The 14,647-nt window shown below is 31.4% G+C and overlaps 1 protein-coding gene across 1 annotated transcript; it reads left to right on the top strand.

The window, feature by feature from the left end:
• Positions 1-10,936: 10,936 nt before the first annotated feature.
• On the top strand, positions 10,937-12,656 carry LOC137810677 (metalloendoproteinase 2-MMP-like). The gene has a single exon (XM_068612064.1). It carries the CDS (start codon positions 11,070-11,072, stop codon positions 12,444-12,446), a length of 1,377 nt encoding a protein of 458 aa, XP_068468165.1. The 5' UTR covers positions 10,937-11,069; the 3' UTR covers positions 12,447-12,656.
• Positions 12,657-14,647: the final 1,991 nt, after the last annotated feature.

The raw sequence follows: 14,647 nt of genomic DNA, 5'->3' as shown, positions 1-14,647 counted from the left end.
ACACGTGCATTCTTCTCTAACTATGGTCAGAAGTACAACCAGAAATATAAAGGATACAATAATTGCGTACAATAAGTTTACATAATAATTACGTGTAATTTAATAATTATTATTTCTTTAATTGGTAGCACGTGGGTAAAACTAGTGGCCACAATAACACCCATAACGAAAAGCTTTATAATGAGGAAAAGATATTTCTCCGTGCATATATCAATTTTTCCAGAAGAGGATTACACATCTAATTGTATTTGCTATCAAAATCGATGTCAAAGCAGCTATTTTGTATCAAATAAAAGAAGAAAACAACAATTGATTGTTTCTCTTAAATCTAGCCATTATAGATAAATCTTTAAAAAAGAAGAAAGAATTGCATATCATAAATGCGTACAATAATTGCGTGCAATAATTACGTACATTATGTAATTTTAATTAGTTTCTTCTTATGTTCTTTCTAGGAAAAAATTAAAGCTAATGAATTAACCATATCACCATTCATATAAAAAGAAATATCAAATACTGATTTCTTAGCTTATGTTTTCGGAAGCCAAAAACATTGTGGGCGTGTTAGGGATTTAGGTTTGGGATCTTGCACATGTAAAGTGTTTAGCTGCAATGCATATTCATATAGTGGAGCATCTTCAAGTTTTTCTTCCTATACACATTTACAAAATCAGGTTAATAATCACTTCTTGGTGCAAAACTATCAAGAAAAATTGCCTCGTGTTTGTTATGTTTCACACATCGCCGATAATATTTAAATCTTGATTAAATTAATATATTTTATATTATAATTGAAATACTACTTATTATGACTATTTTTTATATATTAGGCATCTGATCAAGGAAGTGTTCCTAATGATGAAATAAATGATCAAGATTAAGAACCATTTGCTGCCCATTTTGTTTCTATGGCAAAGAATGATTGGAAGCTATATAATTATTACAAATATATTATAGTTTGTTTGACTATTATTATTCTATTTGTTGTCGGAGTTTGTTATGTGTTTTTTAACCTCTATATATACATTTATCTTTTGAATTGTGATACATCTAAATTTTGTCTCCTTTGTTTAGCAATTAAAATGCTTAATATTTGCCTGCTACAATATTTTCATTATGCTCATAAAAACTCAGGACTAACATAACATTTTTTTCTTTTCCCTACAATTTGGAAGGGAGACATGCAAATTAATGTTGCATATAAATTTTGCATCTTTAAGAGTAAACCATCATTGCAGCCTGTGTGTTAAAATTATGATTTTTTTTATAATAAGCATTTGCTTTCACAACAACACCTGTGAGAGAACACATAATTTTAAAGTTCTAAAATGGAAGGGATTATGTGAGTAAAGGCAATATAATATCATTTACATGTTATCAAAAGAGAATGTTTTACAATAAAAAAACAAAATCGAAATGGTTATAAATGATCAAAAGTTGATTCTATAATTGGGTAAAAAGTAATTATTTTAAGTACTCTTATTTACTCAATAGGTAATGTGTTGGTGAAGTAAAGAGTTTCATACCTAACTTATTTTTTTTAGACGAGGAATAAATCATAAAGAAAATACAAACAAATCAGATAATAAATTAAAAAGATATTTGCAACTAAAGTAGTCAAGACCTTATAGTATCACGTTTAGCCATATGAGTAAAAATATTAAAATATCCTTAAATCCCTATTAATAACAGGGTTTCGCAAACCCCTGGTAATAATGGGTTTGACAAACCCTTGATAATAGCAGGGATTTATAACTAAAGTTGATGAATATTATCAAATTGAAACGGGTAGGTATTCATGTTATTAATATTATAAAATTAATATATTAGTAATATGAATAATATTATTATAATAATTAATAGTATTAGTAATTTAAATAATATTAATAATATGGATAATATTAATAATATTATTATTTATAATTATAATAATCATAATAATAAAAAAAATTATAATATAACAATAAAATTTATCTGGGTAGTAATCGTTAAAACTTTCTAGATTACTCACTAATAACAGGGTTTCGCAACCCTGGTATTAATGGGGTTTGACAAACCCTTGGTAATAGCAGGAATTTATAGAACCGTCGATAAAATTTGAACTTTCAGGGTTACTCAAAATCGTCAGTAATCTGTTAACGGCACTGCATCTTGAAAACACTAAATTTACTCAGGTATTATAAATATTTTGAAAACACTAAATTTAAACGATAATATATTGATAAATTCATTTAAATATATAACTAAATGACAAATTTATTCTATTTATCGACTATTAATTTATGTTATTATAATATATTTACTAATAATTATATTAGTTGCGAAAATATTATTTTTATTTGTACATGCACATATAAATAAACTCTATCTTCTCATTCCAAATTAAAAAAAATCAATTATGTTTAGACGATGAATTAAAAAGTGGATGCGACAAGTAACGTATGTAAAGTGGGTATGTCGTGTGAGGATTAGCTGAAACAATTTGGCTGAACCCATTTGAAAATTTGAAGAAGTATTAGACGATTTAAATGTTAAGAGGGAAAAGTTTTTCTAAGAATATGTTTAGAAATGTTATTTTTAATTATTTTATTTTATTTTTTAAACCAAACAACAATAAAGAATACTTAAAAAAATAGAATTTTAAATTAAATAAATAGAATTAAATGATATTAACTAATTTTCTTATATTCATCATAAACAATTGTTTATTTTATTTTATTTTTTAAGTTGAGAGGCATTTAAGTGAAATTTTAATTATAAAATAAATCATGCTTATTTATATGAAAAACTATGTTTGGAAGTTGCTAATTTGACCATTTGGTATAGCCATTGCATCATTATTCTGACTCTTAATTTCTAATTAGGGAACGTAAGACGTGATGGTTGTAGCCAAAACTTCTAGAAACACCATTGAAATTCTTGGCAACTTAAATCGCACCACAGAAAATTCCATCTTTTGTGTAAAATAACAGGAATCACAAGCATATTAAATTATTTGGAGTGTATAATTGTACCGGTCGGGTCCCGAACGATCGACCGACCGAGTCAAGTGACATTTACAATATAACAGATACGAAATAAAGAAGCAGTTGTAATTGGCATTGAATGAGTCAAAGACACACTTCAAGATACGCTCCCATAATATCAGGAAGCCACTACACACGTTCTGAAGACACAAAAATACTAGCACTGACTTGAGCATCGGAGTGCAATCGCAGGTACTCCAACCGACAGAGCATATATAACAAAAGAAAGATCTTCAAAGAACTAAGAGATTATCGACACGTTACCAAAGCGTTCGACCAACACTTCATAACTTAAAAGGTTATTTACCAAAATTCTTGGTCCGAAATCCACTAATAATTTAATATTTATTCACCGAAGCATTCAACCAACATTTAATAACTTCATTCTTATTCACCAAAGCGTTCAGCCAAAACTTGCCATGTTTTTAGTCTAAAAATTCATCAGGACATTAGTTATTATCTACCGGTTGTTCGGACTAATGTATCAAAACTTAATTACATTTATCAAATTTATAATTATAATGTTCGTTCGATCGGATATTAATGATGAAGTTCGTATAAATTACTTAACAGAAAAAAAAAAACACATATATATATATATAAAAGGTGAAGTCATCAAACACAATTGTTCAAGATAGTTGAAAGTAAAGGTGTGGGGGCAACATAAACTGTTTAAAGCCCACAACCCGGGTCCAGGTACTTTCTCGATTTATATACTTCCCTCCACCGATTGATCTTGTTGATTGGCTTCGGACGGTTGAACATTTTCCTGGATATCTTCCATTGTGTGATCGACATTTCCCCTGAGCGGCATTAGTTGGACATTCACCACATCTTTCCCCAAGTCATATCTAGAGTCCTCGGCTGAAATACCATGGAAGAAAGCTGCCTGCCGAATGTCTTGGTTGAAGCTTTCCTAATTAATGTGCATCATAAACTCTTGGCACTTTTCCATCTCAGCAGCAAGAGATTCCCCTTTGGCTTCAACATCAGCTTTTTCCTTTAGAAGCTGATCTCGTTCGGCCATCACTTTGGCAAGGGTTGACTTCAATACTTCTTGGTTCTCCTTGGTCAGCCAGTCCTTCTTTTGCATTTCTTCCCTTCAAGTTTCAGCCGTCTCTATGGCACTTTTTAAAGAGTTGGTCGACTCCTCCAACTTAGCTTTCAGCTTTGGCACCACCATTGTTTGGGTCCTATTTAGTTCATCTCCAAGGGCTTTCCCCACGATAGTAGCCCGACTATGCAACTCAACCAGTTCTTCTATTAAGTCTTTAGTGGGGATAGCTGCCAGGACGCCTTCATCTTCTAGACGCAGCTCAAATTGCATAGTCGAAGCCACCTGCATTGAAGAGCCTAGCATAGTAAGAGGTCTGCCGGACGACAACCCTACTTCAACGCTAGCTTGAACCTTGGGGCGGATGTCCTCTCTTTCGGTTAATAGCTGGAGCGACAACCGCCACGGGCGGTGCTATTTCTTCAACATCAGCTTTTCCTTTCCCCACCCCAACAAGATTGTTAAGTTTTCGTACGGTAGCTTGCCTCTTCAGGTTGCTCTTAAAACTACTCAAAGTGGAATCCATCCTTATGATAATATCTGCAAGGTACTAATACAATTAAACTACATTAACATAGCCTATTATATAGTCGGATGCAAAAAAGTTGACATACCATTAAAATCCGTCCACTTCGTAGTTGACCCATATAAAGCTATCAGCTCTCGGCTTATAAGGCAATTGATCAATAACAACTAAAATCTCTTTATTAAAGGGCGAAATGGATGACCACAACCAATTACCAAGTTGCGTCGGTTTTTCTGTCTAGTGAAACGGAAATTTGGTTGTCCCATTTGTGTTATAAAAGTAGTCTCGACCATCCAGTTCCACAAAAATTTTAAAGTATCTTTCTTTGAAATTTTTATACGAAGTAGTAAAAGTGGCAAAACGAATATTTCCCGGTCGGCTAGACAAGGATAACCAACTCACAGGAGTACTCAGACGCGTGTTATAATAATACAAGAAGGATTCGAGGGTAGGTTCCAATTTAAACAGTCGACACAGTACTCGGAACGCTTGAAGGGCTGCCCACGAGTTGGGATGTAACTGTGTCGGTGCTACGTTGAGGGCTCGAAGGACCCCAATGGTGAAGTTATTGAAAGGTAGGGTTACATGTAAATCAACAAACAAAGTGCTATATACAAAGAAAAAGTCGACTGGTGCGTTCTCCCGGTCATGACACACACGGTCGATCACACCACATATATCAGCCATTATGGCTCCGGGCGGACAATTGAGCGTTAGAAACGATTTTTCAGATAGCAGCTCGTCTAACTTATCATGATCCCTTAACTTGGTGGGAATTTTCAAAACTACGAGATCGACCCAGTCGTAACTCGGGCCGTTCGACAACTGACTTGCACCTCCAGATGCAGTGCGAGTCTCAGATGACTCAATATCTACAACATTATCAGTGGAATCTACAGAAGAAGACATTACTAACCTCAACCTGACAATTCAAAGGAATGAACTCGGCACTCGGAGCAGATGCACAAGACTTAAGGGTAGAAAGAAAGCGTAAACCTCTTAAGTCTTCAATGATGCGTTATTTATAGCCAACATAGTAGGAGAGAGAATTCCCTACCATTCGTCCAACATCGTTGGATCTAAGCCCACTCGGCATACGAAACGACACGAAATCTCCACTGTTGAAGACATCTGATGAAATGGTGCATCATGAAACGGCGGCTCTGCCAAACGTCACATCTCTGCCATGCATTTTAAAGTTGTCAGCTATCGCACACTATCTTGGAATCCCCAACCATCCTATACGACTCTTCGGAGATAAATCTCCTTGAGCCTGGGGGCAAGTGTACCGGTCGGGCCTCGGACGACCAAGCTAAGTGACATTTACAATATAACATATGCGAAATAAAGAAGCAGTTGCAACTGCCATTGAATGAGTCAAAGACACACTTCAAGATACGCTCCCATGATATCAGGAAGCCACTACACACGTTCTGAAAACCACTACACACGTCTTGGCGAACTGATTACCTAGTCCACACAAGTGGGGGCCCAAGTCAACCTATAAATAGGATTTCTAAAGGAGGAAATGTACGTTTTTTCATATCCTAAGAGAACACACAAAAATACTAGCACTGACTTGAGCGTCGGAGTGCAATCGCAGGTACCCCGACTGGCGGAGCACATATAGCGAAAGGAAAATCTTCAAAGAACTAGGAGATTATCGACACGTCAGCAAATTGTGTACCCGTGGACAGATATTACCTTGGCCATCATCCTTACAGGTACAATAATTATTATAAAGTATAATATATATTGATTATTGATAATATATATATATATATATATATTGATTTAAATCAAAATATTTTCGAGGACAAAATAACCCATGGAAGAACAATTTTTAACTATTATTATGTTCCAATTCAATTTATTTGTAGAAAATCGATATAGGTACGATATATACCTACAAAAGGCACTCTGACACTCAAGTTAGCAAAGGGTGTTCGACACTTGGATGTGTACAGTAATTAATAACGTACTTTGTTCTTGAAAAGTACGTTATTTATATTATTTTAATGGGTTTATCTTATTGGATCGAACTTTGGAAGTCGAACCTAGTGCTGACCGCTCGGTGCATACCAGTACAATTTATTTATGTTCCAACTCTATTTATTTATATTTAGTGACAATATATCAATAAAAATAAACTTTTTATTTATAGAAAACCGATATAGGTACGATATATATAGCATATCCGAGGACCATGTATTTTTCCCATTATCTTAACGATCATTACAAATAAGTTAAATATAACATAAGTATTAAATAAATTTATTTGAAGTACGTTATTTCTCATTTTTCATTATTGCTTACTAGTTTAAAGAACGTTAAATGGCCATCCAAATAACATATGCCACACTGTTAGAATGTGATCCTTCATTCTTTACTTCTTCTAAATTTCTTTACATCAAAATTAACTTTAAAAACAATAAACACTAATTTTAGAGTATGTTTGTATAAATGAAAATAAAAATATTTTATATAAAATAAAAATGATATTAATTTATTTTATAATTCATATCTCAAATCGGAGAAATAACATCGTTAGGCTCAATCATAACATTTAAGGTATAAATGATATTGTTCATTTCTTTGTTAATAAAAAAAGAAGATATTGTTCATTTTGGAAGTCAATGTTTTATTTTGTCCTTAAAAGACATCTCAGTGGGTTAAAGGAGAAAAATGTATTTAAATCGTCATTGACACTGACTCTAAACAATGTGAAACTATATTGAAAGTAGCAAGTAAATATTAAAAGGATTAACTTCAAATTTTAAAAGAATAAAAACTAAATAACAAATTTTATTGAAATCAAATCAAAATATACTCATTTCAAACATATTTAACTATAAAAATATAATGATATGGTACACTTCCTTCACCAGTAATACCTCATTTGTTCTTAAACAATAACTTTTTAAATTTTTTACTGACTAAAAAAATATTTAATTAATATACATGAAACATCACATTCTGTGATTAACTTCTGATTTTTCAAAGCACTCCTCAACTACATGGGTCTCTTTGGTATTGTCTTCTAATTTCTTTTCATTATGAAATATTACACTTCTAAAAAAGAATATAATTTATATTGTTAACGCATATTAAAATTAGTGATAATTAGGTGAACATTAATATTAATTTATTTTAATATTTCTATTTATTTAAAGTAGTGTGAGTTTAATTAATGTTAACTTAATATTTATTAAAATTAGTACCAAAATTAATTATATTTACTTTTAATATTTATATTTACTTAAATTAATATTTATTTATATTAATTTAATTTTTTAAATATTTTTTAAATATTTTTAATATTTATTTAAATTAGGTTAAAATTAATTCAATTTATTTTAATATTTTATTTAAGCTTAGATTAATTAAATCAATGTTAAATTTATTTATATTTAATATTTATATATATTGAGGTTAGTATAGTAACATTTTTTTGAAGTTTAGTTTTTATTAAATTTGAAATTTTAAGAATATTTTTAAAGTTATTGATCATTGTAAAAAATTATTGTGATATTTTATGAAAAGGAATATGATAAAAAGAAGAAGAAATGTTGCTGGCTGCGGCAAGAGTAAAGTGGTGAAGAGTTTAAGAAAAAAGAGAGAGAGAAAATATAGTAGAAATGAAGAATATGACTCAAACATCACCAAATTAAAAACAAGAAAAACACGAATGGGATTCGAACCAAGGTAACTTTAGCAATCAAGTAAAATTTAACCACTACACCAAGCAAATTCTTTAGTTTTATTATGATTTTTATTATACTTATTATTATTAATAATACTAACAATATTAATAATACTAACAATATTAACAATATTAACAATACTAACAATACTAACAATACTAACAATACTAACAATACTAACAATACTAACAATATTAACATATGAATCACATTTAATTTATCTATAATCTACTTGAATCTAAACATAATTTATTATATTATCTATTAGTATGAATCAAATTTAATATATGTCATACTCATAGTCATCATATTACCTATTACATTAAAATCAACTATCATATTAATTATTATTTTACGATCATATTGACTTAATTAAGTTCATTATAGGTAGTTGGTTTTACTTGTGTGTTATAGTAAAGAATATTGTCAACAAACAATATTATCTTTTAACATAAAATGATGACTTTTACATTAACTGTTAATTAAATCTCTAATACAGATTACTAGTTAGCATATCATTATAGTTTAAACTATATTAATTATTCCATAAATCTATGTAAAAAGTTGTTACTAAATAACCCTTTCTACTAATATATAAATCATAATGACAAAGTGATTAAATAATTTATAATTTAAAATATTTTAAAAATTATACATTATATCAATTTTAATCTATGTAAGTAAATATTTGAAAATAAGATTTTTTTTATCGACAAAGAATAAAAAAAATTAAACAAAACATTTTAAGGATATTTCAATCCTTATACAAGAATCTCAAATCAGAAAAGAAGTGTAAGATACAAGCACCTATATAGCCATCTAACAAAAACTTCACAACTACCTATAATAACCTATATTTGAAAATAAGATATCAAATAATTTTATATTAATATATATATAATATGAAAGTAAATTTAAATTTAACCATGAGTTTTAAAAAATTAATGATTAAATAAAGAAATATATTAATCAATATATATGTATTTATAGTATTAAAGTTATATTAATATTACATAATTTCTTCATTTTTCTCTCTATTTATCTATATCCGGATAAAAGTAATATTACTCAAGTCAAATAAAACTACTATACACACACAATAAATATCTAAATGTATATTTATATCAAAATTAATATTAATAATATGAATATAATATTGATAATATGAATATAATATTAATATTAATACTAATAATATTAATACTAATAATATTAATAAATATTAATAATAATATGAATATTAATACTAATAATATTAATAATAATGTTAATAATAATATTAATAATAATGTTAATAATAATATTAATAATAATATTAATAAATATTAATAATATGAATATAATGTTAATAATAATATTAATTATAACATTAATAAATATTAATAATATGAATAATATTAATAAATATTAATAATATAAATATAATTTATTTTATTATTATTATTAATAATTATATTAATATGTATAAATTATATTAATATGTATAAGTATAATAAAAATGATAATATGTCTAAAGAACTTGTCTAGTCTAGTGGTCAATGGCTTGGTTTTGTGTCTTATGGGTTTGGATTCGAGTCCTAACCATAATTAGTAATAATGGAAAAATTAATTACATACGGATTTTCTCTTATTTTAATCATTAATTGCATGAGTTGCATTGATTTTTATTTTATAAACTTCAATAAATCTTAACAAGTTGTATTTTGAAATAAATGTATTATAAAATGTGTTATTACCATTTTTAGAGTATGCAATTCTTTATAAAACACTTTTAAGAGAAAAAAATATATTAAAAGTTAACTTTTTCATATGCTAATTGATTTATAAAAACAAGTTAAACATTGCAACTAATTTAGAAAAATATATAATTTTTTATACATGCTTAAATACATTTTTAAAAGCATTTACTAAAAATAGATCTAAAGTAAAAAAAAAAAAAAAAGATGACATTGTATGACTAGGTTCTAGAACTAACATTGTCAATGGACGCCCTCACCAACTGCAGTCAAACATTGGTCTAAGGGGCTGCCTCATGGCTATTCTTTTCTAATTTCTCCTTCGCAAATCTCTCTTTTTCTTCTTTTTCTTCAACAAACAAGATGAGGTATACTCGAGTACTGAAAATTAAATTAAAATATTCACCATGATGGAATATAAACCAATTTTGAAAACTATTACTCTCAAACGAAAAGTATTCACCATATCTTCTAGAGACTCAAACTGAAACCCGAATCATAAACTATAACCTAGGTAGATTACATCTGAAATAAATGATTGCATTCTTTTTTAATCACAAATTATATTTAAGAAGGATAACTTCAACTCTTATACATGCTAATTAGGTTGGGCGAATTTAGGTTTCTATTCAAACTATACATACGTATTAAATTGAATTAAAGTAGCCTAAATCCAAATAAACCATTTCTAAATTCTTCTCTTATCTATAGTATTTGTCTCTCTGTGACCTACTTTTTTCTTTATTTAGAATTATAGAGAGTAATATACATATACCCTTACGCTAACTTTAATAAAATAATGATTATTGACATTTGTAGGCATCTGAGCCGAAGCACATAATTGGAGGGAATCTGTCAAAGTCAAACAAAGCACTCCTTATTTTCGTTATTCAATATAGACATTACAAAGCATGTTGGTTCTTGCAAGTAATAAACTACATATTAATTCTTTTTTTTAAAAATAAAATTTATAATAACTATAGCTTTTAACCAGTAATTTCTTGTCCTCAACGAAAAACCACCATGTTGCGACGACGTTTCCTAGAGTGGCTTCTTCCATGTGCTTACCATCCCGCGGGAATCATTCACACGACTCAGAACTTTTCAACGAATCAGTGTCAGACAACTTCGGTCGGCGAAGACTTCAAAGGTTCACAACTTCACATAGATCATACCATCACCATATATATATATATACATGTATCTGATAAATGTATTCCAAATCTTAAGATAATTTCCATTTTTTCATCAAAACAACAACACACGATGAACACTCACCAACAACAACGTTGTCTCATATTTCCTCTAACAACGTTAATAGTAGTTTTTCTCAGCACCACACTTTCACCGGTCTCAGCTCGTTTATTCCCCAACGTGTCCTCAATCCCAGAGTGGAATTCCTCCCACGTGCCACCAGCCGGCGCGTGGAACGCGTATCTCAACTTCACCGGATGCCGTCACGGGAAAGCCTACGACGGCCTTTCCAATCTCAAAAACTACTTCCACTACTTTGGCTACATCCCCACCGCGCCTCCGTCCAACTTCACCGACGATTTCGACGATGCGCTTGAAGCCGCCGTCAAGGCCTACCAGAAGAATTTCAACCTCAACATCACCGGCGAGCTCGACGACGCTACGATGCAGCAAATCGTTCGTCCGCGCTGCGGCGTGGCCGACGTAATAAACGGCACTACGACAATGAACGGTAAGTCGAACACCACGACCACGCCTAAGTTCCACACGGTGGCGCATTACTCATTCTTTGATGGCATGCCGCGGTGGCCGCAGGGTACAGAAGAACTCACCTACGCGTTTGAGCCTGATAACGGCCTTGACGACACTGTGAAGGGCGTTTTCAGTAACGCGTTTAAGAGATGGGCAGAGGTTACGACAATCTCGTTCAGCGAAGCATCGTCGTATGCGGTTGCGGACATCACGATAGGGTTTTATAGTGGGGATCACGGGGATGGTGAACCGTTCGACGGAGTGTTGGGGACGTTGGCGCACGCGTTTTCGCCGACGAACGGGATGTTCCACCTCGACGAGGCGGAGGACTGGGTTGCCACCGGCGACGTCACCGAGGCCTCCATGTCCAACGCCGTGGACCTGGAATCCGTGGCGGTCCACGAGATTGGCCATTTGCTCGGCCTCGGACACTCCTCCATCGAAGAAGCCATCATGTACCCTACTATCTCGGCGAAAACGAGAAAGGTGGAACTCGCCGAAGACGACATTGAAGGGATTCAAGTTCTCTACGGTTCTAACCCTAACTACACCGGCACACCCTCTACTTCATCACGAGAGAACGATTCCAGCGACGCTGTTCGCCACGTGCGGGCCACGTGCGGCGTGCTTTTCTCCTCTCTCTTCCTCTTCCTTGGATTTGTATTGCTCGTCTGATTTTTCTCTTGTTAGTTTTGTACAGAGGAGTGCGCTTGTTATACGCACGGACATACATACGGATACGTGTATAGTGTTTCGTTGTCGTCCCGAGTACGTATGGTACTTTGTACAATGATTCATTAGTATTCTTCATTCTTTTTTTTTTTTGTGATAGTTTATTAAAGAATAATGATACACATCGAGTGTTAATGATTTTTTTTTGGATTCTATGTGTTTTCGGATTCTAAGAGTTAATGAATCTAACATGCGGCATTGCATTCTATATTCGAAAATCACTTACCTTATTCTCTATCATGAATATGTGTGTTCTCTAAATTAGATTTGAGTGTTTGGATTTTCCACTTTATCTCTTGTTGAAGTTTATTCAATTTTCCTTTTATTTATTGTAATCCTCTGAGTGGAAAATATATTTTTACATAGCTAGTTAAAAATAGTACTTTTTTTAAATAAAGAAAAAATTCTTAAAAATATTCAGTTATTTTCTAAACAAAACAGACGAATATTCATTAAGATTACCTTAAAGTTGATGAAAAAGGAAAAATTCACACTAATTGCAAAATAAGATCGATTTTGCGTTTCAAAAAAGGTTAATTTTGTGTCCCAAAAGATAGGAACACTAACAACATAAACACAAAAGCAATAGTATTAGCTACAATTAATGGATAATAAAAACTCCTGAAGAAGTATGAAGTGGTGTGAAACCAAAACTTTGATTATTTCTGGGTGTTTGGAGGCAAATCAATAACGAGTTCAATTGAATGATAAAAGTAAATAGTCTATTATCCTGGGAGTAAGTGATGAATCCAAAACATATAATTTGTTTGATTCGTTCAACAGGTAAGTGATAAGGTAAGTATTGATAAGCAAGGATGTAATATTTGAAAAACATAGAGGACGGATTTGGGAGCAAAATGAAGAATACCAATTGGATATTCTTTGTTGGGAAGAAGATGAAGAATATGCAAGTGACATCGAAGAACAATATGAGAATGTTGTGGATAGTAAAGATGATAGGGAAACTGAGGAAAAAAATAAAGAGAATGTTGTGGATAGTTCCATCAGCACTAATATTCTTTCTAAAAATTATGAGACTCCAATTGAAGGGAGGATTAGAAGGATAGGAGAGAGTCAGTTTGGATGATTAATTACGAAAGAGGAGAATGTCTATCAGATGATGTGGACCTGAATGTAAGGATGATCAGTGGACATGATCCAGTTTTATTCGAGGAAGTTATTAAGAGCAAGAAGTGGAGATATGCAATGATGAAAGAGATAAAATCTATAAAGAAAAACAAGACTTGGGAGTTGACTGATTTTCCAAGAGGAGTGAAGTTGAATGGAGTAAAATGGGTCTTCAAAACCAAATTTAAAGAGAATGGAGAAATAGTCAAGTTCAAAGCAAGACTAGTGGCAAAAGGGTATGCTCAACAATATGGACTATATGCCAGGTTGGAATGTTATTTTCAGTTAGATGTGAGGAGTGCCTCTCTACATGGTAAACTTAAAGGGGACATTTATGTGTAGGAACCCACCGATTTTGTGAAAAATGGCGAAGAAGGAAAAGTGTACAGATTAAATAAGGCATCATATGGCCTTAAGGAAGCACTGAGAGCTTGGTACAACAAGACAAATGCCTATTTTGATAGATGTCTTTGTGAACACACATTGGTTACAAAATACAAAGGAGGAAGGTAAAATTTTAATTGAGTCTTTATGTAGATGTCTTGATATATACTCGAAATGATTGAAGTATGTGTGATGAGTTTAGAAGATCTATGATGTTAGAATTTGATATGACCGATTTAGGAAGAGTGAGATATTATCTTGGAATTGAAATTATGCATAGTCAAGTAGAATTTTTGTATGTAAGAGGAAATATGCTCATTAAGTGTTATCATGGTTTGGTATGGAGAATTATAATGCAGTTAAAAATTCAATTGTTCCAGGCACAAAATTGTCAAAGGATGATGTAAGAACCAAAGTTGATGCAACTATGTTCAAACAAGTAGTTGGTAATCTTATGTATTTGGTTACTAGTTGGACATATTTAATGTATGGAGTAAGTTTAGTCAACATATTTATATCTAGTCCTACTGAATCTCATTGTTTTCCAACTAAACAAATATTGAGCTACTCGAAAGGAACAACTAAACTAGACATCTACTACAAGAAAAACATAAACACAAATCTTGTAGCAT

The sequence above is a fragment of the Phaseolus vulgaris genome, chromosome 2 (genome assembly GCF_000499845.2).
Source record: "Phaseolus vulgaris cultivar G19833 chromosome 2, P. vulgaris v2.0, whole genome shotgun sequence".
Classification (NCBI taxonomy): Eukaryota; Viridiplantae; Streptophyta; class Magnoliopsida; order Fabales; family Fabaceae; genus Phaseolus; species Phaseolus vulgaris.
This window is presented reverse-complemented; position numbering and strand designations above follow the sequence as displayed.